At 47.0% G+C, this 27183-nt stretch overlaps 1 protein-coding gene across 2 annotated transcripts in view; it reads left to right on the forward strand.

Moving 5' to 3' along the window:
• The window catches only part of LOC146019889 (uncharacterized), a 94825-nt gene that overhangs the window by 60023 nt on the left and 7619 nt on the right, over positions 1–27183 (forward strand). The window contains exons 15-23 of one of the 2 annotated variants that reach the window (XM_083152523.1): positions 262–609; positions 732–1043; positions 3331–3675; positions 3889–4200; positions 6486–6830; positions 13103–13213; positions 16008–16118; positions 24568–24609; positions 25799–25846. In XM_083152523.1, coding sequence (XP_083008649.1) covers positions 262–609; positions 732–1043; positions 3331–3675; positions 3889–4200; positions 6486–6830; positions 13103–13213; positions 16008–16118; positions 24568–24609; positions 25799–25846 — 1974 coding nt within the window. The remainder of the gene's footprint in view (positions 1–261; positions 610–731; positions 1044–3330; positions 3676–3888; positions 4201–6485; positions 6831–13102; positions 13214–16007; positions 16119–24567; positions 24610–25798; positions 25847–27183) is intronic. The other variant, XM_083152524.1, reaches the window with a different exon arrangement.

Raw genomic sequence — 27183 nt, forward strand, 5'->3', positions numbered from 1 at the left:
GCCCGTAGCCGTCATGCATACTGATCCCTGTATAATAGCATCCCTCATTTACATGGCATTCTGATTAATGGCACATACCAGGCCTATGGACATCTTCCATATTCTATATGTATAACTGATGCATGGGATAAGAACAGCTACATGAGCTACAATACTGGGAAGTGACCATAGTGTAAGGTGGATCATAAAGTGGCGTACAGCAAAGTCTTACATTCTTACAACACTTCAGAAATGAATAGTTATAATCTTTATTTTGTGAAGGTCGCGGATGGTGCCCAGAAGTTCAGGCGGTTCCTGTACCGCATGTATTAGTGGAGAGGCCGACAACGTTCCAGTACAACATCTCCAGGTACTTACCGGATGCTCTGACTGTGAGCTGGTACAAGAAGAAGAACGGAGACCAGACACTTCACGCTTTATCTGCTGGTGATCAGTATAAGATGTCACTCACCCCGTCCCAGAGACAGCCGGATAACACCTACTCCTGTACAGCCAGCCTGGTGCTCACCCTAACACCAGGAGACCGAGGGTCAGAAATCCTCTGCAGAGTGGAACATCCCTGGCTGGACCAGCCAATAGAGAGAAGCTCAGGAGCTCTGCAGGTGGTGGGTGAGTGGAGCAGGACTGTACATGATGTGCGGTTGGCTTCTGTATAACACTCAGCAGTCGCCCATTGTTATACTCATCATATGAATGTATTAATGTTGTCTTTTTTCCCATTTTCTCTCCAGCTAAACCCAATAAGAAGAAGTCGGTAAAACAAACTTTGGGCAAAGAAGAGATAAAACTTACTCTGTTTCTGGAGAACTTCTTTCCCCAAGATGTCCACATTCAGTGGTGTTACGGGTCAGGAGAGCAGGTGACACAGACCTGTCCTTCAAAGGAAAAATATAACACTAATTTAAATAAAACATTTAGTGTCACAAGTGAGTGTGTCCTGCCTGAGACGGCCATGAACGTCCCGGACCCCAGAGTACGCGTGACCTGGAACCATGAGTCCTTGGATGAGGCTGAGTGCAGCGAGTTCTCTATAACAGATCCAGGTGAGCATTATGTGACTATGTATTGTGGCAGTGATGTAAGTACCCTACTACAGTCCGCTTACTCTGTCCCAGTGACTGTACTCCATGGAGAACCAGGGAAGTCAGGGAAGCGTTGCTGGGTCCCCTCAAGGTCAAAGCTCTGTGCACATGTGGCCAGCCCTGAGCATCTGACGCAGTAAGTGATGGGGAACGGGGTCGAACTGAGTTCCACCACCTCTAATAGTAGAGGGAACTAGTTTTCTGGCCCGGCGTATGTGATGTCATGCTGTCACAAGGTACTATTGCTGTGTACAAAATGGGGGTTATTCTGATTGACACGCTGACATGCAAATTCACATGTGAGCGCAATGTTTGTGAAGTGCACATGCCCATTTTTGCCATGGCAAACAGAGTGGTCACCGGGTGCACGCACCCAAGACAGGGGTGTGGGGTGGCGGGCCGGGGGATTCGCCCATGGGAACGCTGGGCGTTTCCATTGAAATCACACGGTGGTGCAGGAAGCTGAAATCACCAGATGTCAGCTGCCCACCCAGTTCCTGTCCAGTGTGCACGCAAATCTAAGTGACCTGAGAGTCATCATTCAAATTTGCAGCCTTGCGCGTCAACCAGAATTTCCCCCAATGTGTAAGGGGCACTACTACTGTGGTCATTATGTATAACTACGGTGTTGCATACATGTATAAGGAGTACTACTGTGTGCGACTGAGTGATGTCATGTGAATAAGGGGCACTACTGTATATCATAAAGTGAGTAAGGGCCACTACTATGGGGTGTAATATGAATTGGGAACTGCATGCACTGCAGTGCGAGTGAGATTGTGCTACTGTGTGGAGTAATTAAATTAGGGGCACTGGCCTGGGCTCACCTAATTGGGGGGTGGGGGTCTGTGGCATGGGAAATATATTCCACCACCTCTCCAGGACCACTCTATGCCCTAGTCTGATGTCACACCAGGAGCCGTGGCCACCAGCAGGATTCAGTCTAGCAGCAGCGTTTGTGGCATTGTCCTGAATAGTGACTGTCCCTTAAATATCAGGTATCAGCCACAATAAAGTATCATTCTTTCATCTGAGGGACATAGCCAGAATCTGTCTCCAATCATACATGCATCTGTATCATCACGCCTAGACTACTGCGGTGCCCTCTACCTAGCATTGTGCCGCTTACAGATGGTACAAAATGCAGCTGCCAGGCTATTAACCAACCAGCCCTGCTCCAGCCACATAACACCCATTCTCTACTAACTGGATGTAAGATGGTGAGTTACTTTCAAGATTGACTTAATGATGTTCAAAGCCCTTCATGACCAGAGCCCAAGGTACCTGAAGCCGCTTCTGATTCCATACTGTCCGTCTCGCTTACTGCACATGATGGACTATTAACCTAGAATCTCCTGGAACTCATCTGGGGGTCGAGCTTTCAGCTTTGTGGCTCTGACTCTGTGGAACTTGCTGCTCTGCACCGTTCTAGAGGCCTCAACTCTAGAGTCCTTCAAAAACAGAATCAAGACTTCCAGCATATCGCTCCTGTTGCTGTAGATCCTGAAACACACAACCTAAATTACTAGTTTTCTCCTGTTAAACTTATTTAGTATTTTGCGCTGTAAAGGGAAATTTAAAGCCCTTTGAGTCCTATTGGGATTGTGTAGGCTTGGCATGACATCATTCCCTGAAGGTGACAATGACCACACTCAGGAGGTTATTCTGGTTGGTGTGCTCCCATGCGAATTCGCACGGGAGCACAATGTTCTTGGTCTGTGCATACAAATGTGCATTTCTGCGCATGTGCGAGTGGCCACGGTGAATAGATTGTTTGCTGGGCGCTTGCACACTACAGTACGGACAGGGAGCATGGGGAGGCGGGACGGGGAATGCGCCCATGGGAACACACCCAGTGTTTCATGGGCGTTCCCTTGGAAACACTGGGGGTTCCCATGACAAAGGCCCGATGATGCGTGTGTCGACGCCCATCGAATATTGTAGATGGATGGGGCAGACAAGCCTGCAGGCTTAAAAAGGCAGATAGTTATGATCTATGAATCCTTTCCCAGTAGGATTTATTGACCACTGTCCCATGACTGCACCTTCTCCATGTGTTCTATTAATATGGGATGGGATGTAGGACTGTCACAGGGGCAGGAGTGATCACCTCTGGGGGGAGTTTCATCTACCAGTTTGGGCACTGAAGGAGAAATACAAGTGAGAGTTTTATCCTCTTCGTGTTCTAATGATTATTCCGATGTTTGCTCTGCAGCATTGATTATACATCTTCATTACTTTCCTGTAGATTATCCCTGGCGCCCACAAATGGAGATTTCGGTTCCAACTCTAAGGATAAATGAAGAGACCTCTCTGCGATGTATCATCTCCAAATACTTCCCAAATGCTGTGACTGTGACCTGGCTGAGAAAGGACCCAATATCTGGGGACATGAGCTGTGTATCTCCCAGCGAGCTGTACAGAGTGTCCATAGATCCGTTAGGCAGACAGAACAATAACACGTACTCATGCCAGTCACGTCTGACCCTCGTGCCCAGGACAGCAGATCATGGCGTGGAATTCATATGCCGAGTGCAGCATCCCAGCCTGGTGCAGCCACTGGAGAGGAGCACAGGAGCACTGCAGGTCACTGGTGAGTATACAGTAGCTTTATATACACAATGATGCACATCCCAGCCTGGTGCAGCCACTGGAGAGAAGCTCAGGAGCTCTGCAGGTGGTGGGTGAGTGGGACAGGACTGTACATGATATGCAGTTGGCTTCTGTATAACACTCAGCAGTCGCCCATTGTTATACTCATCATATGACTGTATTAACGTTGTCTTTTTTCACGTTTTCTCTGCAGCTAAACCCAATAAGAAGAAGTCGGTAAAACAAAGTTTGGGCAAAGAAGAGATAAAACTTACTCTGTTTCTGGAGAACTTCTTTCCCCAAGATGTCCACATTCAGTGGTGTTACGGGCCAGGAGAGCAGGTGACACAGACCTGTCCTTCAAAGGAAAAATATAACACTAATTTAAATAAAACATTTAGTGTCACAAGTGAGTGTGTCCTGCCTGAGACGGCCATGAACGTCCCGGACCCCAGAGTACGAGTGACCTGGAACCACGAGTCCTTGGATGAGGCTGAGTGCAGCGAGTTCTCTATAACAGATCCAGGTGAGCATTATGTGACTATGTATTGTGGCGGTGATGTAAGTACCCTACTACAGTCCGCTTACTCTGTCCCGGTGACTGTACTCCATGGAGAACCAGGGAAGTCAGGGAAGCGTTGCTGGGTCCCCTCAAGGTAAAATATCTGTGCACATGTGGCCAGCCCTGAACATCTGACGCAGTAAGTGATGGGGAACGGGGTCGAACTGAGTTCCACCACCTCTAATAGTAGAGGGAACTAGTTTTCTGGCCCGGCGTATGTGATGTCATGCTGTCACAAGGTACTATTGCTGTGTACAAAATGGGGGTTATTCTGATTGACACGCTGACATGCAAATTCACCTGTGAGCGCAATGTTTGTGAAGTGCACATGCCCATTTTTGCCATGGCAAACAGAGTGGTCACCGGGCGCACGCACCCAAGACAGGGGTGTGGGGTGGCGGGCCGGGGGATTCGCCCATGGGAACGCTGGGCGTTTCCATGGAAATCACACGGTGGTGCAGGAAGCTGAAATCACCAGATGTCAGCTGCCCACCCAGTTCCTGTCCAGTGTGCACGCAAATCTAAGTGACCTGAGAGTCATCATTCAAATTTGCAGCCTTGCGCGTCAATCAGAATTACCCCCAATGTGTAAGGGGCACTACTACTGTGGTCATTATGTATAACTACTGTGTATAAGGAGTACTACTGTGTGCGACTGAGTGATGTCATGTGAATAAGGGGCACTACTGTATATCATAAAGTGAGTAAGGGCCACTACTATGGGGTGTAATATGAATATGGAACTGCATGCATTGCAGTGCGAGTGAGATTGTGCTACTGTGTGGAGTAATTAAATTAGGGGCACTGGCCTGGGCTCACCTAATTGGGGGGGGGGGGTCTGTAACATTGAAAATATATTCCACCACCTCTCCAGGACCACTCTATGCCCTAGTCTGATGTCACACCAGGAGCCGTGGCCACCAGCAGGATTCAGTCTAGCAGCAGCGTTTGTGGCATTGTCCTGAATAGTGACTGTCCCTTAGATATCAGGTATCAGCCACAATATAATTATCATTCTTTCATCTGAGGAACATAGCCAGAATTAAGCTATTATTTCACTGAAAAGATCTGCCTCCATTCCTACATGCATCTGTATCATCTTGCCCTCTACCTAGCATTGTGCCACTTGCAGATGGTACAAAATGCAGCTGCCAGGCTATTAACCAACCAGCCCTGCTCCAGCCACATAACACCCATTCTCTACTAACTGGATGTAAGATGGTGAGTTACTTTCAAGATTGACTTAATGACGTTCAAAGCCCTTCATGACCAGAGCCCAAGGTACCTGAAGCCGCTTCTGATTCCATACTGTCCGTCTCGCTTACTGCACATGATGGACTATTAACCTAGAATCTCCTGGAACTCATCTGGGGGTCGAGCTTTCAGCTTTGTGGCTCTGACTCTGTGGAACTTGCTGCTCTGCACCGTTCTAGAGGCCTCAACTCTAGAGTCCTTCAAAAACAGAATCAAGACTTCCAGCATATCGCTCCTGTTGCTGTAGATCCTGAAACACACAACCTAAATTACTAGTTTTCTCCTGTTAAACTTATTTAGTATTTTGCGCTGTAAAGGGAAATGTAAAGCCCTTTGAGTCCTATTGGGATTGTGTAGGCTTGGCATGACATCATTCCCTGAAGGTGACAATGACCACACTCAGGAGGTTATTCTGGTTGGTGTGCTCCCATGCGAACTTGCACAGGAGCACAATGTTCTTGGTCTGTGCATACAAATGTGCATTTCTGCGCATGTGCGAGTGGCCACGGTGAATAGATTGTTTGCTGGGCGCTTGCACACAACAGTACGGACAGGGAGCATGGGGAGGCGGGACGGGGAATGCGCCCATGGGAACACACCCAGTGTTTCATGGGCGTTCCCTTGGAAACACTGGGGGTTCCCATGACAAACGCCCGATGATGCGTGTGTCGACGCCCATCGAATAATGTGGGTGGATGGGGCAGACAAGCCTGCAGGCTTAAAAAGGCAGATAGTTATGATCTATGAATCCTTTCCCAGTAGGATTTATTGACCACTGTCCCATGACTGCACCTTCTCCATGTATTCTATTAATATGGGATGGGATGTAGGACTGTCACAGGGGCAGGAGTGATCACCTCTGGGGGGAGATTCATCTACCAGTTTGGGCACTGAAGGAGAAATACAAGTGAGAGTTTTATCCTCTTCGTGTTCTATTGATTATTCCGATGTTTGCTCTGCAGCATTGATTATACATCTTCATTACTTTCCTGTAGATTATCCCTGGCGCCCACAAATGGAGATTTCGGTTCCAACTCTAAGGATAAATGAAGAGACCTCTCTGCGATGTATCATCTCCAGATACTTCCCAAGTGCTGTGTCTGTGACGTGGCTGAGAAAGGACCCAATATCTGGGGACACGAGCTGTGTATCTCCCAGCGAGCTGTACAGAGAGTCCATAGATCCGTTAGGCAGACAGAACGATAACACGTACTCATGCCAGTCACATCTGACCCTCGTGCCCAGGACAGCAGATCATGGCGTGGAATTCATATGCCGAGTGCAGCATCCCAGCCTGGTGCAGCCACTGGAGAGGAGCACAGGAGCACTGCAGGTCACTGGTGAGTATACTACACAGTAGCTTTGTATACACAATGAAGCGCATCCCAGGGTATCAGCCTGTAATGGGGTCACCTCTGCCCAATCATATGTTTGTAGACCAGCTGGATAGCACCTGCTTGTAGGGAGCAGGTTCTCCTGACCTCCTCATTTCTCTAGGACACCGGTTCTCAAACTTGGTCCTCAGGACCCCACACAGTGCATGGTTTGCAGGTCTCCACACAAAATCACAAGTGAAATAATTAGCTCCACCTGTGGATCTTTTAAAAATGTGTCCATGAGTAATGACTACACCTGTTTGCCTCTTGGAAAACATTGACTGTTTGTGTTTCTGACCAGGGGCCTGATTTAGGGCCTTATTCTGGTTCACTCTCAGGGCAGGATGTATTAATATACTTCGCCGCCCGGCATATGCGGCTAGCATCGCATTGCGGTGACTGAGCCCCCCGCGATACCTGTGATGTGGTGTGCGGGGTGGTCTCCATCACCTCCCAGGGCGCCTCCTCCTCCCCTCACACGGGGAAGCCTAAGCAGGCTGTCCCCAGCGCCACCTCCTCCCCCCTGCAGCCGGAAGGACATCTGGCTGCAGGTGGACCTGCAGGATGGCAAGCGGCGGCCGGGTATTTGTACATTAGAAAATGTGGTAAAACCCCCGCAAATGGGGGTTTTACCGCATTTTTAGCTTAGTACATCCCGCCCTCAGAGGCAAATTCCTTCTCAAATGGACAAAACCATGTGCACTGCAGGGGGGCAGATGTAACCAGTGCAGAGAGAGTTAGATTTGGGCGAGTTACTTTGTTTCAGTGCAGGGAAAATACTGACTGCTTTATTTCTACACTGCAATATAGTTCTCACTTTGCGACGTAGGCGCCATGTTTCTCTGTGTACATCTTTGCCACTCACACCATATAATATATACCTTGGAAACTGCCATGGCACGCCCATCTTTTGCTGCCACCTCTAAACCATCACTTCATCACTTTGCGATTTCATGATACAATAAAAGGGATGATTTAAATTAATATTGACACACACACACACACACACACATACATACACGCATACAGAGATGCACACACACACATACAGAGACGCACACACACACAGAGACGCATACAGAGACGCACTGACACACACATACAGAGACGCACGCACACACACACATACAGAGACGGACACACACACAGAGACGCACACACACACACACATACAGAGACACGCACACACACACATACAGAGACGCACGCACACACACACATACAGAGACGGACACACACACACACACATACAGAGACACGCACACACACACATACAGAGACGCACGCACACACACACATACAGAGACGGACACACACACAGAGACGCACACACACATACAGAGACACGCACACACACACATACAGAGACGCACGCACACACACACATACAGAGACGCACACACATACAGAGACGCACACACTCACATACAGAGACACACACACACACATACAGAGACGCACACACTCACATACAGAGACACACACACATACAGACGCACACATACACATACAGAGACATACAGAGACGCATACACACAGCTACAGAGACGCACACACACACCTACAGAGATGCACACACACATACAGAGACGCATGCAAACACACACACATACAGAGACGCACACACACACACACACATACAGAGACACACACTCACATACAGAGACACACACACACATACAGAGACACACACACATACAGAGACGCACACACTCACATACAGAGACACACACATACACACATACAGAGACGCACACACACACATACAGAGACGCACACACTCACATACAGAGACACACACATACAGACGCACACACACACCTACAGAGACGCACACACACACCTACAGAGACGCACACACACACCTACAGAGACGCACACACACACATACAGAGACGCACACACACACACAAACATACACAAAGATAACAGGTTGCCACATTTAAGTGGCTAGTAGCAGGCCTGCACACTATTTAAATAAATTTTCTCATATACTTTTTAAGAGAAAATTAATAATTTTTAGAGAGAACCCCTATATTTCGTTTGAGATCTGGGGGGTGCTGTACCCAACAGTCATGGGCTGAACATTTTATACAAAGAAAAAGAAAAGAGACTGTTTTGTGGGACGCACACTAATACAATTAAAGTAAAACTTAGCTTTTAATAAATTTATTTTCAAATTCCCTTTAAATAGTTTGAGGGAAATAGTAGTGAAATAAAGAAGTTAAAATCACGGACACACACAAAACCACATAGAACATACACACATGTATAGTGCTCGAAAAGTAAAAGGGTGTATTTAAAACCACAGCGATATGTTACTGGAAAATATTGTATTTATTATAGCACACCCTTGTAGGGATACAGTTTATCACTTATAGCCTTAATTGGCTTGAATGTCTAGTGATATTCAGATTGGGGAGATTTCAACTCCTGAACATATAGTGATTATTAATGTGAATTTGTTTTTATTGGGATCAGATATTATTCAACAGTGCTCAGCTGCCACCTGGTGGTGGTTTAACTAGTTGGAAAAATTCACATCACTATAATAAATCTTGTTCAGGTTACTATAACAATCATTTGTTTGGCAGGCTGTTTTAAACAGATAACCTGACTTTATAGGTGCAGCTTGTTTTCTATAATGCTGCTACCTATCCATCTCCCCAAATCTGCCTGCACCCTTAATAGGTATGCAGTACTGCCATTTCAACTGATCACTACAATGGGTTAAATAATGCTAATACATATTTCCAGTAAACAATCTTCCTACACGTGTTTCACTAAACAGCTTTCTCAAGGCCAACCTGAGTGTACCTATTGAGAGACTTTTATGCATTTGTGGTCCACCAATGAAAATCGTGTTTTAACGTCATGTGGTATCATTGGACCAATCAGCATGCTTCCACGCTGGTCCTGGGGAAGCTTGTTCAATTACAGTTATGACATCAGACGCCTAGGCCACCTGATAACATCACGTGACCGGCGCTTTCTAAATGACGTTACTTTTCCTGCATAGGGAGCCTATTATCAGGCTGTTCCTTCTCCCACCAATGCGCTCGGTAGCGCTTGTTTATTATTCGTTCTGTTGCCATATGAACAGCCTTCACCCGGCGTCACATAACCGGCCATGGCCACGTTATCTTCAGCGTCATCCGCCCTCGTCATGTGATCCGTCTGACCGGCCAATCGTCAGTCAGACCGGACTGATGTCCCGCCTCCTGCCTGTGTTCTCCATTCTCTCAATGAGACATCTTCCGTCCGATCACGTGTTCCGCAATAGCCTATCCTCGATCTATCTCAAATTCAGGAAGTATTTACTATCCTGTTTTTGCCGATGCCCCAGCCCTGCCTCCGGCATAGAGCATAATCAAGTATATAATACAGGATAATAGGTATATTTTCCATCCATAGAACCGCTGCATTAAATTATATGGTGCCAGATATCAAATGACATGTTTAATCCTTGATCATTTTTTATTTTTGTATGGTATTTAATTCTTATCTCATATTATTACAGATGACAAAAATAAATTTATTCCAATAATTCTAAGGAATAGGGATTGGATCAAATGAAAGGATGACATTATATCAATTATATACAGTAGCAATCAAGCTTAATTGATCCAATCAATAAAACAGGTGACACTATTGTCTTAATATCAGTTTGATATCCTGATATTCCTATTTTATTTGCTTTATATTATTAACCCTTGCATGGATTTATTCATCATTTATTAATATAATTTCCATTATTTTATAAGAAGTGTAAAGAAAAAACTTATTAAAAAATATCAAAAGGAACATAAAAACCGGTGATAACCTAAGTGAAAAAAGATTTTTTTAAAACAAAAAGATGTGAAAAGTGACGAAAAATTTATTATGTTACCCTTGAGTATATCTTAGAAGTGATGAAATAATTGATGTATAATAGGTGATGAATTGATTTGTGTAGAGCAGAATGATCTTAGATCACTCCTTTTTATGAAAACAGAATAAGATATATGAACAGAGTATGCTGTTCATGTGCTTAAAAAAAAAAAAAGTTTTTTCTTTACACTTCTTATAAAATAATGGAAATTATATTAATAAATTATGAATAAATTCATGCAAGGGTTAATAATATAAAGCAAATAAAATAGGAATATCAGGATATCAAACTGATATTAAGACAATAGTGTCACCTGTTTTATTGATTGGATCAATTAAGCTTGATTGCTACTGTATATAATTAATATAATGTCATCCTTTCATTTGATCCAATCCCTATTCCCTAGAATTATTGGAATAAATTTATTTTTGTCATCTGTAATAATATGAGATAAGAATTAAATACCATACAAAAATAAAAAACGATCAAGGATTAAACATGTCATTTGATATCTGGCACCATATAATTTAATGCAGCGGTTCTATGGATGGAAAATATACCTATTATCCTGTATTATATACTTGATTATGCTCTATGCCGGAGGCAGGGCTGGGGCATCGGCAAAAACAGGATAGTAAATACTTCCTGAATTTGAGATAGATCGAGGATAGGCTATTGCGGAACACGTGATCGGACGGAAGATGTTTCATTGAGAGAATGGAGAACACAGGCAGGAGGCGGGACATCAGTCCGGTCTGACTGACGATTGGCCGGTCAGACGGATCACATGACGAGGGCGGATGACGCTGAAGATAACGTGGCCATGGCCGGTTATGTGACGCCGGGTGAAGGCTGTTCACATGGCAACAGAACGAATAATAAACAAGCGCTACCGAGCGCATTGCTGGGAGAAGGAACAGCCTGATAATAGGCTCCCTATGCAGGAAAAGTAACGTCATTTAGAAAGCGCCGGTCACGTGATGTTATCAGGTGGCCTAGGCGTCTAAAGTCATAACTGTAATTGAACAAGCTTCCCCAGGACCAGCGTGGAAGCATGCTGATTGGTCCAATGATACCACATGATGTTAAAACACGATTTTCATTGGTGGACCACAAATGAATAAAAGTCTCTCAATAGGTACACTCAGGTTGGCCTTGAGAAAGCTGTTTAGTGAAACACGTGTAGGAAGATTGTTTACTGGAAATATGTATTAGCATTATTTAACCCATTGTAGTGATCAGTTGAAATGGCAGTACTGCATACCTATTAAGGGTGCAGGCAGATTTGGGGAGATGGATAGGTAGCAGCATTATAGAAAACAAGCTGCACCTATAAAGTCAGGTTATCTGTTTAAAACAGCCTGCCAAACAAATGATTGTTATAGTAACCTGAACAAGATTTATTATAGTGATGTGAATTTTTCCAACTAGTTAAACCACCACCAGGTGGCAGCTGAGCACTGTTGAATTATATCTGATCCCAATAAAAACAAATTCACATTAATAATCACTATATGTTCAGGAGTTGAAATCTCCCCAATCTGAATATCACTAGACATTCAAGCCAATTAAGGCTATAAGTGATAAACTGTATCCCTACAAGGGTGTGCTATAATAAATACAATATTTTCCAGTAACATATCGCTGTGGTTTTAAATACACCCTTTTACTTTTCGAGCACTATACATGTGTGTATGTTCTATGTGGTTTTGTGTGTGTCCGTGATTTTAACTTCTTTATTTCACTACTATTTCCCTCAAACTATTAAAAGGGAATTTGAAAATAAATTTATTAAAAGCTAAGTTTTACTTTAATTGTATTAGTGTGCGTCCCACAAAACAGTCTCTTTTCTTTTTCTTTGTATAAAATACACAAAGATAAACAAGGAATACAGCACAACTACACAATTATATCCCATGAGTGCGCTATAGGAGAACACGGTTGTGCGTTGGCTGCAGTTTAACTCATTATATAATATACGGCTCCTGCAACATACTTCACTTTGATCTGTGACAGTTTTACTTTCACTTTGAGCTGTGACCGTTTTAAACCCATAAATTCTCCACCCCACCAACAGTCCCTATCTTACATCCACTCTCACAGCTCCCTCTCTCCATATCCAGCAAATTTGAAACAGATCAGTGTCCCTGCAAAAATTGCGATCACTTTCTGTTATGGCATCTTTTAGCACACAAATGAGTAATTTGGTATATCAGTGGCCTCTAGTGGTCAGTGGTGGTAGTAATTAGCTTTTTATATCTATCTGTATTCAGGGGACTGGTGTTAATGTCCTGCTTGTACACTGAGATGAGGTAAGTCCGTACAGTTCCATTATCTTATCTCCGGCCTGGTTTCCTCCTCACAGACACACACCAGGAATATCCGCCTCAGCATCATGAACACAATGTGAACCACTATGGGAGTCCTCCGTCACATTACATGGCTGCAGATTATAGTGATACACCGACAGACACTGGTAAGTGCTGCAGCTCTGTACAAATGAAGATGAATAAAATCAGGGTCATTTATGAAGATTTGACGGCTTGCAGCCTAAACTCCCTGCGTTCGGTCATCTTCACTTGTTATGTTGCTGTTCGCTCTGACTGATGGGGAATAACGCGGCTGAGAGGGTAATGGCTGGGAGCAATGACCACCGGGGAGATGCTGACTGGGTGATAATTATGGACTAGATCTGGTCAGGGAGGACATAGTGACTGCAACTAATATAGATGTGCTGAGGTACATTTGGGTCTAGCTCGCCTTCAGGACTCTTTTAGGACACGGGAGGAAATCAAATTGGGAGCTAGGACGTTCACTAGGGTGCGATATGCCACACACATACAGAGACGCACACACACACACACACATACAGAGACGCACACACACACACACATGCAGAGACGCACACACTCACATACAGAGACACACACACACACACATACAGACGCACACACTCACATACAGAGACACACACAGAGACACACACACACTCACATACAGAGACGCACACACTCACATACAGAGACACACACACAGACACACACACACTCACATACAGAGACGCACACAGAGACACACACACACTCACATACAGAGACGCACACACTCACATACAGAGACACACACACAGACACACACACACTCACATACAGAGACGCACACATACAGAGACGTGCACACACACACATACAGAGACGCGCACACACACACATATAGAGACGCACACACACACACACACACACATACAGAGACGCACACACTCACATACAGAGACACACACACACACATACAGAGACGCACACACTCACATACAGAGACACACACACATACAGAGACACACATACAGAGACACACACACACACATACAGAGACGCACACACTCACATACAGAGACACACACACACACACACACATACATACATACAGAGACAAACACACACACACATACAGAGACACACACATACAGACGCACACACACACATACAGAGACACACACACACACATACAGAGACGCACACACACACATACAGAGACGCACACACTCACATACAGAGACACACACATACAGACGCACACACACACATATAGAGACGCACACACACAGAGACACACACACACATACAGAGACGCACACACTCACATACAGAGACACACACACATACAGAGACGCACACACACACATACAGAGACGCACATACTCACATACAGAGACACACATACAGACGCACACACACACATACAGAGACGCACACCCACACACATACAGAGACGCACACACACACATACACACATACAGAGATGCACACACTCACATACAGAGACACACATACAGAGACGCACACACTCACATACAGAGACACACACATACAGAGACACACACACACATACATACAGAGACGCACACACACATACAGAGACGCACACACACATACAGAGACACACACACTCACATACAGAGACACACACACACACATACATACAGAGACGCACACACTCACATACAGAGACGCACACACTCACATACAGAGACACACACACACTCACATACAGAGACACACACATACAGACGCACACACACACACACATATAGAGACGCACACACACACATACAGAGACACACACACTCACATACAGAGACACACACATACAGACGCACACACACACATACAGAGACGCACACACACATACAGAGACGCACACACACATACAGAGACGCACACACTCACATACAGAGACACACACACACACACATACAGAGACGCACACACTCACATACAGAGACACACACATACAGACGCACACACACACACACATATAGAGACGCACACACACACATACAGAGACACACACACATACAGAGACGCACACACTCACATACAGAGACACACACATACAGACGCACACACACACATACAGACGCACACACACACATACAGAGACGCACACCCACACACATACAGAGACGCACACACACACATACAGAGACACACATACAGAGACGCACACACTCACATACAGAGACACACACATACAGACGCGCACACACACATATAGAGACGCACACACACACACATACAGAGACACACACACACATATAGAGACGCACACACTCACATACAGAGACACACAAACACACACACATACAGAGACGCACACACTCACATACAGAGACACACACATACAGACACACACACACACATACAGAGACGCACACACACACACCTACAGAGACGCACACACGCACACACACACACATACAGAGACGCACACACAAACACAAAGATAAACAAGGAATACAGCACAACTACACAATTATATCCCATGAGTGCGCTATTGGAGAACACGGTTGTGCGTTGGCTGCAGTTTTGCTCATTATATAATATACGGCTCCTGCAACATACCTCACTTTGATCTGTGACAGTTTTACTTTCACTTTGAGCTGTGACCGTTTTAAACCCATAAATTCTCCACCCCACCAACAGTCCCTATCTTACATCCACTATCACAGCTCCCTCTCTCCATATCCAGCAAATTTGAAACAGATCAGTGTCCCTGCAAAAATTGCGATCACTTTCTGTTATGGCATCTTTTAGCACACAAATGAGTAATTTGGTATATCAGTGGCCTCTAGTGGTCAGTGGTGGTAGTAGTTAGCTTGTTATATCTATCTGTATTCAGGGGACTGGTGTTAATGTCCTGCTTGTACTCTGAGATGAGGTAAGTCCGTACAGTTCCATTATCTTATCTCCGGCCTGGTTTCCTCCTCACAGACACACACCAGGAATATCCGCCTCAGCATCATGAACACAATGTGAACCACTATGGGAGTCCTCCGTCACATTACATGGCTGCAGATTATAGTAATACACCGACAGACACTGGTAAGTGCTGCAGCTCTGTACAAATGAAGATGAATAAAATCAGGGTCATTTATGAAGATTTGACGGCTTGCAGCCTAAACTCCCTGCGTTCGGTCATCTTCACTTGTTATGTTGCTGTTCGCTCTGACTGATGGGGAATGACGCGGCTGAGAGGGTAATGGCTGGGAGCAATGACCACCGGGGAGATGCTGACTGGGTGATAATTATGGACTAGATCTGGTCAGGGAGGACACAGTGACTGCAACTAATATTTGTTCGTCGGGAGGCTTGCCACCTAGCAACAGCTGGTGGGTTATGGTGTAAGCCTCCCGATATACGCTGGAATGGTATAGTGAAATAAAATTTTCACTTACCTTGCCACAGCCAGGGGAGTAGGGAGCTTAGCTGCTGATGCATGACATGTGCACAGGCAGTGCACATTTACTGCAGGTCATGCAGGTGCACTCTAGTCACATGCACCTGCTGTATATAAGGCTAAGCCCCGCCCCCTGAGGTCAGATTTTACCTCAGCGCTGAAGGAAGGAGGAAGCTGTGTCTGTGTCTGCTACAGACAGACTAATAAAATCCCCATCCTTCAGCAAAACAGACGGCCCTCCAAACATTACATGGCTGTGGCTGCTTATACCTCCTCATCCTCTCAGAATGAGGTATTATTTAAGAGGAGAAAGTTATTTAACCCTGTCAGGTCGGAAGACAGCAGGGAAATTTCTGTGGAGAAAGGAGAGCCCAGTCAGGCAGAGCCTCCTCCTCCCCCTGCCTATTCTCACAGTGTTGTGGAAAGGCACAAAAAGAAACAAACAAACAGTTCATGTTTCTTCAAGAGATGTCTGTTCAGGCAATAACATCTCTTTACCAGGTATTTCCTGCAGTAGGAATACCTGAGAGGTCTGTAAAAGGAGAAAGGAGAGCCCAGTCAGGCAGAGGGCGGTATTCAATGAGGCTGATTCGCCAGGTTTTTATGGCGATTTTGTGCTGTAAGGCGAATTTCTGACAAAAACGGTGAATCACCCTATTCAATGACCAGATGGCGAATACATTTCAAGGTTTTTTTCGCCATGTATCACCGAGTAGCAATCGCTATCTTTTTATGGAGAAGTGGAATGTGAACTTCTAAAATAAAGTGTTTTGTTTTTTACATTTGGTGTAAAAAAATCTGGAATTTTATTCTGAGGAGGGGCATGCTATTTTTATTCATGTGCTGTAAGCACATGAATATATATTTAATTAAAAAAAAAATTCTTTTTTTTACACTGACCAGCCAGCAGGGGGCGCCGGAGCCGAGCCGCTCATTAGATATTCATATATTCACTGCACCCGATCGTTACATATGCACGATCGGGTGTAGTGAATATACCTGGTCCCCTGCTGGCACCCCCGGGGGGCAGCCTGTGCTGCCTGGCACCCGGGGAGCCCACCTCCCCCCCCCCCCCCACATACGCTCTGGGGCAGGCAGGGAGACTTCCATCTAAACAGGATTCGCTGCACGTCGCCGGTATTCACATTGAATACCGCCCAGAGTCTCCTCCTCCGTCTGCCTATTCTGACAGTGTGTTGTGGAAAGGCACAAAAAGAAACAAACAACAGTTCATGTTTCTTCAAGAGATGCCTGTTCAGGCAATAACATCTCTTTACCAGGTATTGCCTGCAGTAGGAATACCTGAGAGGTCTGTAACAGACCACCCTCTCTTGCCCATGGCAGGCACATTTTCCTGCCTGTGACTGGCAGTATGCTCAACAACAAGCTCATAACAGGGACTAGTGCTCAGAAAAGGGACTAGTCACCACAGTACACAGTCGTCCCCAGCTAACTCATACAGGGAGTGGCTTGGGAGTTGGAGGATGTAACAAGATCCAGTGAATCCTCTCACAGGGGTGAATATAGTGATTTGCAAATGACCTGAGTGGCATTGGCAAGTAAAATGCCCCATTTACAGTATGCTATACACAGCACACTCTGCCCTGAACGAGTGCTTGAGGTGTATTAATTCACCCAGCTGGCTTTTGCAGCCCCTCATTAAGGAGGACAGATTGTTCTCTGTAACACATGGGCATTCCTGAAATCCCTGCCCTGTTTGCCCTAGAGATTGACTCTGCTTTCTCAGCACAAGTGGGGAAAAAGTACAAAAAAAAAAAAATCAAGTTCAAAGTAACTGACACTGCGGGCCAGTATTATTTGCCCTGGATAAGGCAGAGTAAGAAGGGTTCCAGTGGACTCCCTAGATTCCCTGCTTCCAAATGGCCCTATTGAAAGCTGTTAATAGAGCTTCCCTGATGATTGGCCAGGCCTTTAATTCTATTTCAAATGCCCGCAGAACTGCCAGCAAGCAAGTGCAGATCTCATCAGTGGATGTCCCAAACCTAATTCTGATCTTTCAGTCCTGACTTCATACACAAGGTTAAGTTCTGCTAAAGTCCCCAGCCCTTCAAGGGGCCTGTTTGCTAGGAGGGTCATTCTGTTAGAGCCAGCAGTTTGAACCTATAGCAATGTGACAGCCACAGAGTGCGCAGAGGAGGCTTCTCCCAGACACAGGTCACGAGAGGTGAAGTGAATATCATCCTAATAAAGACAGAGGATTCCTCCCTGTCTTTCCAGAGCATTGGCCTCCTGTAGGCGGACTACCATGTACAGGTGGGAGGAGGGGCATATTCCCCTTGTTCCTTTTCCTAACCAGATATGCTCCCATCCAGGGAACACTAGTTCTGGATGCTGGATAAATAATGTCCCTGGCCCTTTATCAGGGCTAGATCGAGTCGGCAGACAATTGCAAATAGGTTGGGTCAGCTACCATTTCCCTGTAAGGAAACAGGACCTTTCATATAGGCCAGTACTGAATATATATGAAACCTTGGTCTTTCCATATGGAGGGTTTAGCAGATATACCCTTTAGGCTGGCCCAAGCTGACCATTGTATCTAAACAGACCAGATGGAGGCCTTTAACATGAAACTGGAACATCCAAATCATAGGGAGATTGTTAAGTTCCCTGTGGAGAGACGTTCCATACAACTGGACTGTTATGGATTTCGGACTGTCCAATGCCCCTTACATACTCATATGCATCATGAAGGCAGCAATTACACACCTCAGACAGTAAAGGGTTCGCTGTTATTATCTACCTAGGTAATCTCCTGGTAGTGCATGCAGAACAATAGCCCCCTTTTCTCCCAGGTATCTTATCCTGTCGCTCCTCTGGCATCTAGGTTTTCATAAGAACCTTGAGAAATTTGTATTAATACCTTCCCAATCTGTTGTCTTTCTGGGGTCTTTGATAGATTCCTCTTCTTTATCAATAGCGGTTCCCTCAGACAAGTGGAACGCCATACAAGTCTGTTTCTCAGGTGCTCAGTTTTCACTGAGAGACTTGGCTAGGCTGATAAGGAAAATGAGAGCCTTGGATCCTGGGTTTTCTCCACGTTCCTCTCATATGCAGACAATTCCAGAACCTCCTATCATCCCTTATTTGACAGGATTAGGACAGACAAAATGATACTATCTCCCATAGTCCACAGGGAGATTCACAGTTGGATAACATTTCCTCTTCCAGATCTCCCCTACCTCCTACTCCAGACATAGTCATCACATCAGATGCATCCCTCATGGGCTGGGGGGCATTCACCCAGTGCAATACAGTAGGAGGGAAGTGGACCGCTTGAGATTCTAAAGCCCATATCAATCTCTTAGAGCTAAGAGCTGCCAGATTGGCTATATCCTCTGTATTTCCCTCAGACCCACGGGATAATTCAGTTCAGCTCTGTCTGGACAACAAAACCACTGTTTATCTACCTCAAAAGAATGAGAGGCACTTCATCTTGCATTCTCTGTCAGCAGGCAATAAATGCCTGGAAGTGGGCAGTACAGCGGTCCATTCTCCTGCTTGCTACATGCATACAAGAAGAGTTAAACAAGATAGCCATTTCCTTATACATAACTAGTCATACTGTGGATTGAGCGACTCTCCAGTTCCTTCGGAGGTGTAGGTTTAGATCCCACTGCTGCCATAACACACCAGAGATCTTTCTCAGAATTGCAAAGACCTTGGGTCACCGACAGGTGGATTAGTTTGCAACACCATCAAACGTACAAGTTCTGACATTCATATCCAAAATTCAGACTCAAGGGACTCTCCACATGGACGCTATGTCCTTTTTCTTGGCCTGACATTCCACTGCCATATGCCTTTTTCCCTCTGGCTCTGCGGTTGTGGGTCCTCCACAAAATCAAAACAGACGTGTCCAAAATACCCAAATATTTTTGGCATACTCTGTCTGGCCCCCCAGAGTTTTGTTCCCTTTATCAACCTTTTTCACAAGGTTCCGGGTTTCCTCTAGGTTCATCTACAGACTGCTACCAGGGCAGCACAGACCTACTGAAACATCTTCCACATTGCATGTGGATTGCAACATTACTAGGTTGCAGACCATTACCAACCTCTCTGCCTTTTCCATGCCTTGCCTGTTTTAGGCCTAGAATAAGATCCAGACATCAATCCATAGCTGATGAATTTCTGGCCTTACAGTCCACTAACCTTCCTTATTCAGGCCCCTTTTCCGAGCCTAGCTTAACTCTGGACTTCCTTGCCACCACGTTCGAAACAGGTTTGGCTTATGCCAAGATATGCTCATATGGCTTGACTGTAGCTCTCCTTATCCCAGGCCTCAGAGAATAAGATTACTTAAAGGATTCTTTCTAGCTAGACCACCATGCTATGGCATTCTACCTTGTGGGACATTAATCCTTTTTGTACTTCTTGGCCACTATACCACCATCTGCAGATATCTTAGGCCTTTCGAAGAAGTTAGCTTCACTGTTAGCCCTTGCCTTTGCAGCCAGAGGGGCTGAGTTTTCGTCAAACCACATATCTGAACCTTGGATAACCCCTACCCCAATGGGTTTCCTTATTATTCTACGGGGACACACAAAAACAAGTTCCATGCACACACCTCTGGTGGAATGTGATCTGGTCAGAGACCAGTCAGATTCAGATCTTGGTATAGTTGATTGCCAATCCACTTGCTTACCCCTCACGGTACCTTTAAGGAGAGATATCAAACAAACTTCTCTCTCACATGCCAGAATATTTTTCATCCTGCCAGACCTTTTTATGACCAGGGAGTGTATAGTTTCCACCATACAGAGTTCTGGAATAGACACTCCACTTCAGAGGCCATCCCCTTCACTGTGACGCAGTTACTTCAATGGCTGCTAGAGGCTTACCATTACAGCCTGTATTGCAAGCTGCACATTGGTCATCCGCTTGGACTTTCTTTAGACATTACTGGAGGCCTTCTAATACTCAAAGAATAGCGTTCCTTAGAGCAACCACCAGGTGTGTGGTAGTCTACCCACCAGCTGTTGCTAGGTGGCAAGCCTCCCGACGAAAAACACTAGTTTGCAGGAATCTATGATCTGCAAACTCTCTTTGTTCTAGGGAATAGGATTGCCACCTAGCAACAGCTCCCACCCTTCCCACCCAGTACCTTGCTAGGTCTGCTGCTTGTACTCTCTAAGGTTCGGTTATATACCTAATACCTATACCTTGATTCAAGGCACTCCAAAGGCCTAGAAGAAGCAACAAGTGCAGCCACCTAAAGATCGGAAATTAATTATTTCCTCTTCTCTGCTTTACTCACAAGTTGGCCTGAGTTTATAACATGCCTGGCTACAGTACAGCATGGCAGTTATTTCAGTTGTTGGTTGCTAGTCCAACCCAGTTTCATTCTTACTCCTTCCAGTAGAGTTTCTCAGATCTGATTTATGTTTGTTATGAATGTTCTAGTTAACATTTCTTTTTGCATACAATGGTCTTTGCATGCAATGGTATTTCTCTCTTGTTCCATTTTAGGATTGCCATCTGTAAGCTTCTGTAAAATCTGACCTCAGGGGGCGGGGCTTAGCCTTATATACAGCAGGTGCATGTGACTAGAGTGCACCTGCATGACCTGCAGTATATGTGCACTGCCTGTGCACATGTCATGCATCAGCAGCTAAGCTCCCTACTCCCCTGGCTGTGGTAAGGTAAGTGAAAATTTTATTTCACTATACCATTCCAGCGTATGTCGGGAGGCTTACACCATAACCCACCAGCTGTTGCTAGGTGGCAATCCTATTCCCTAGAACAAAGAGAGTTTGCAGATCATAGATTCCTGCAAACTAGTGTAGATGCGACAGTGGCTGAGGTACATTTGGGTCTAGCTCGCCTTCAGGACTCTTTTAGGACACGGGAGGAAATCAAATTGGGAGCTAGGACGTTCACTAGGGTGCGATATGCCATGTGATTCGTGGTGAGGCTGGCGGTCTGCAGGCGACGGCTGGGAGAAGCTCTCCTAAAATGTGAGGACACAGTGCTATTGTTGTCTGCAGAGGGATACATAGGGATGACCAGCAGATGGGATAACGGCAGTCAGAATACCAACGCCAGCATCCTGAAGAAGAGAATCCCCACCTGTGCCCCCCCAACCCTAAACTCCGCCCCCTGCAGCCTGATCCTAACTCTCCCCTTCACGCAGCCTGAACTTCACCCTCCCACCTCTGCTGCCTGACCCTCATCCTCCCACCTCTGCAGCCTAACCCTCACCCTCCCACCTCCACAGCCTGACCCTCACCCTCCCACCTCTGCAGCCTGACCCTATCTCTCCCACATCTGCAGCCTTACCCTATCCCTCCCACCTCCGCAGCCTGACCCTAACCCTCCCACCTCTGCAGCCTGACCCTATCCCTCCCACCTCTGCAGCCTGACCCTATCCCTCCCACCTCCGCAGCTTGACCCTCACCCTCCCACCTCTGCAGCCTGACCCTATCCCTCCCACCTCTGCAGCCTGACCCTATCCCTCCCACCTCTGCAGCCTGACCCTAACCTTCCCTACTCTGCAGCCTGACCCTCCCACCTCTGCAGCCTGACCCTATCCCTCCTACCTCTGCAGCCTGACCCTATCCCTCCCACCTCTGCAACCTGACCCTAACCTTCCCAACTCTGCAGCCTAACCCTCACCCTCCCACCTCTGCAGCCTGACCCTATCCCTCCTACCTCTGCTGCCTGACCCTAACCCTCCCACCTCTACAGCCTGACCATATCCCTCCCACCTCTGCAGCCTGACCCTATCCCTCCCACCTCTGCAGCCTGACCCTATCCCTCCCACCTCTGCAGCCTGATCCTAACCTTCCCAACTCTGCAGCCTGACCCGCCCACCTCTGCAGCCTGACCCTCCCACCTCTACAGGCTGACTCTAACCCTCCCACCTCTGCAACCTGACCCTAACCTTCCCAACTCTGCAGCCTGACCCTTTTACCTCTGCAGCCTGACCCTCCCACCTCTACAGCCTGACCCTATCCCTCCTACCTCTGCAGCCTGACCCTATCCCTCCCACCACTGCATCCTGACCCTAACCCTCCCACCTCTGCAGCCTGACCCTAACCTTCTCAACTCTGCAGCCTGACCCTCCCACCTCTGCAGCCTGATCCTCACCCTCCCACCTCTGCAGTCTAACTCTGGCCTTCCCACCTCTGCTGCCTGACCCTAACCCTCCCACCTCTGCAGCCTGACCCTATCCCTCCCACCTCTGCAGCCTGACCCTAACCTTCCCAACTCTGCAGCCTGACCCTATCCCTCCCACCTCTGCAGCCTGACCCTACTGTATCTCTCCCACCTCTGCAGCCTGATCCTCACCCTTCCACCTCTGCAGCATGACCCTGACCCTCCCACCTCTGCAGCCTGACCCTATCCCTCCCACCTCTGCAGCCTGACCCTATCCCTCCCACCTCTGTAACCTGACCCTCCCACCTCTGCAGGCTGACCCTCTCACCTCTACAGGCTGACTCTCACCCCCCCACCTCTGCAGCCTGACCCTAACCTTCCCAACTCTGCAGCCTGACCCTGACCCTCCCACCTCTGTAGCCTGAACCATTCCCTCCCACCTCTGCTGCCTGACCCTATCCCTCCCACCTCTGCAGCCTAACCCAATCCCTCCCACCTCTGCTGCCTGACCCTATCCCTCCCACCTCTGCTGCCTGACCCTCCCACCTCTGCTGCCTGACCGTATCCCTCCCACCTCTGCTGCCTGACCCTCCCACCTCTTCAGCCTGACCCTAACCCTCCCACTTCTGCAGCCTGACCCTGACTCTCCCACCTCTGCAGCCTGACCCTCCCACCTCTGTAGCCTGACCCTGACCCTCCCACTTCTGCAGCCTTACCCTCACCCTCCCACCTCTACAGCCTGACCCTAACCCACCCACCTCTGCAGCCTGACCCTCCCACTTCTGCAGCCTGACCCTCCCACCTCTGCATCCTAACCCTCCCACTTCAGCAGCCTGACCCTGACTCTCCCACCTCTTCAGGAAGAACAATTTGGTGAAAAGTGTTTATGTATAACCTCTGATCGGAGCCGTAATCGCCATGGCTGCTGAAAGATTAACAGGGCCCTTTACTCTCTTCTTTCTCTGTTTCTTCTCGCAGGCCAGGAAAATATCATGGTCGCCCACATGGATCTAGAACAAGGTGAGTTTATGTGATGGATATACATACAGTATATATGACACTACTTTATTCCTAACGAGTACAGTGCCCCTTGTTTATTACATAACGTGTATAATAGTTCCCGTCTGCCTGATAACTAGTCTTCCACATTACTAATACTTTCTGCGCCACATAAATGGTCACTATTCAGTGTAATACGGTGCCCTATTCTACACTCGGACAGGTTACTGTTGCCATGACTACAGTGCCATATTATATACATTGATACATAAACCTGTTTCTAATTGTATAATAGACATTGCTCACAGGTGAAGGCGGCCGATCTCTGTCATTCCAATGGATTAAAGTGACAACATTCAATAGGCGTCATTATATCAGAACCCTGGCCAGTCTGGGGTGGTCTGGGCCCAATCCGGCCCTAACCGACCACCTAGCCGCACTTCGGTCACCCGCTACTCATCTGCTCTTTTCCCCCAATAGATTGTAAGCTCTCCTTCCCATCGCTACATTCATTTGACAATCATGTAAATGCAGGTTAAAAGGCTCATACAAGGAAATCAGGGCTGATGTACTATCCGTTGTCTGCAGGATGATGTTACAGGAGCACACTGGGCCTGACAGCGCTTCTCTGGCCCCCCTCCCATTAATATGCATTCCTCCTGACAGGCATGTCTGCGCCCACTTTATATGGAGCAATAATAATGGAAACACGCCCTTACTACCAGGGCCGCCGAGAGCAAGTATGGGACCAGGTACTGCGGGGGCGGGGCCTAATTAGCCATGCACAGTCACACCCTCTCATTGAGAATCGGGTAAAGCCACGCCCAGAGGTGCTCCAATATTGTTCACTGTAAATGCTTCTCAAGCAGCCCATACACATCCCGATGAGGGCGTGCGTGGTGGGCTTCAATAGCACGGATCACATTGCATTGCATTGCATGTGCATCCGTTGTGCATGCAATGCGATGCAATTTGATGAAACCTAAGTACAAAAAGTATGTGCAAGCACATACTTTTTGTACTGTGCGATGAGGTGCCGCGGAGGCGCGCACCTCAAAGCATAGAACAGACAGCCCGGCATCGCAGCATATATGGGCTGCTTCAGTAGTAGCCGGGGCCAAGTCTTCTGTAAGGTTAGAAGGTGACCGGATAATCCAGCACCACGTTGTTACTCTCTCCCCGTCACCTCTGTCTCTGTCTCTTCTAACAGGCCAGGAAAATATGATAACAGATGAGGCCCACACAGCTATAGGACACGGTGAGTTTATATGATGATTGACACTACTTTATACATAATGAGTTACAGTATCATTATACAGTGCTCCTTGTAGTCACCAGCTAGGGAGCAGCGATGTAGCAATACCTTACCTAGAAGAGATACGCTTCGATGATAACCGCACCAATGGCCATCCCCATCACATTCTACTCTGAACATCAGTGCCGAAAAAACAGGGAAGCTCAATGCTTCACTGCTCATTGTACGGCACCCAGCGCTTGCTCCGCCCCCTTGATAACCAGGCAGCTGCCTTCCCTGACCTCCAGCCGCCAACAGATGTGCAGAACACACCTGACTGCCACCTCTATGCTTGTCGGAGGTGGCAGCCAATATATTATTAGCCAATATTTAGTCATATATTTATGTATTACTAAAAATGTGTATAATGTTTTCTGCCTGTCTGATACATAGATTATAGTGTTGTTGATCAGTGCAGCCAGCTGTTGAGTGTCAACCAGGCAGAGACTGGCCCCAGGCAGCATCTCAAACACAGAGCCGGTCGTAAGCTAATCAGAACTCGTGAACTGGCAGCCAATCAGGAGCCGCTACAGCAGGCCGGTTATTATGAAAGTCTGAGAATATTAAGTACATTATGCGTTTCATCCATAGGGTCAGTTACGTGTGGTGGGCAGAGTTGTGCTACATATGTTAACAGGTTACTAAGACATTTGTTTGGGGTAAGGCGCTAGAATCACTATGTGTGTGGGAGCTGCTCAACTCGAGTGGTCTAGGCTCGTACAAGTGCAGTACAGAAGAAGGATAGTTAAGCGCTCACCTATTGAATCAGAATACAATATAAATGGGGTGTGGGTGCCTTGGGCACAGCAACATCCAGATTGACACAACAACGGCCAAGTCTCCTCCCCTCTGAGTTGAGCGCACGGACACCTGGCAACGTCATTCCGGCACAAGCGGCGTACAGCCAATCACCGCCACCCGGAAGTGACGCGCCAGCCGCACAGTCCGTGGAGCCGGGCAGACGGGCAGCGGTGGACAGCACGTCCATCCGCAGCCGCACCATCTGTTGGATCCAGCACCCACCGGGCTGGAACTTATAAGAACGAGGGACGCTTTACACGGAGCGGCACACCTAGCTCCGTCACGCACATCTGCCGCCGGCTGACTGGGTAAGTGGTAAGTGAGTGGGACGCCGCTCACTGCCATCACACCCCCTCACCGAATAACATTAATTCTTACTGCACCTCAGTCTCCCGGAGGCTTTCACCACGTAACCCGCAGTGCATGGGACATAAACCTAGGAGGTTTATGGTAACAAAGGGATCCGCTGATTCCCTCATTCCCCACAGGGGCCCAGCACA

Source organism: Crinia signifera, chromosome 7, assembly GCF_055691185.1.
Source record: "Crinia signifera chromosome 7, ASM5569118v1, whole genome shotgun sequence".
Classification (NCBI taxonomy): domain Eukaryota; kingdom Metazoa; phylum Chordata; class Amphibia; order Anura; family Myobatrachidae; genus Crinia; species Crinia signifera.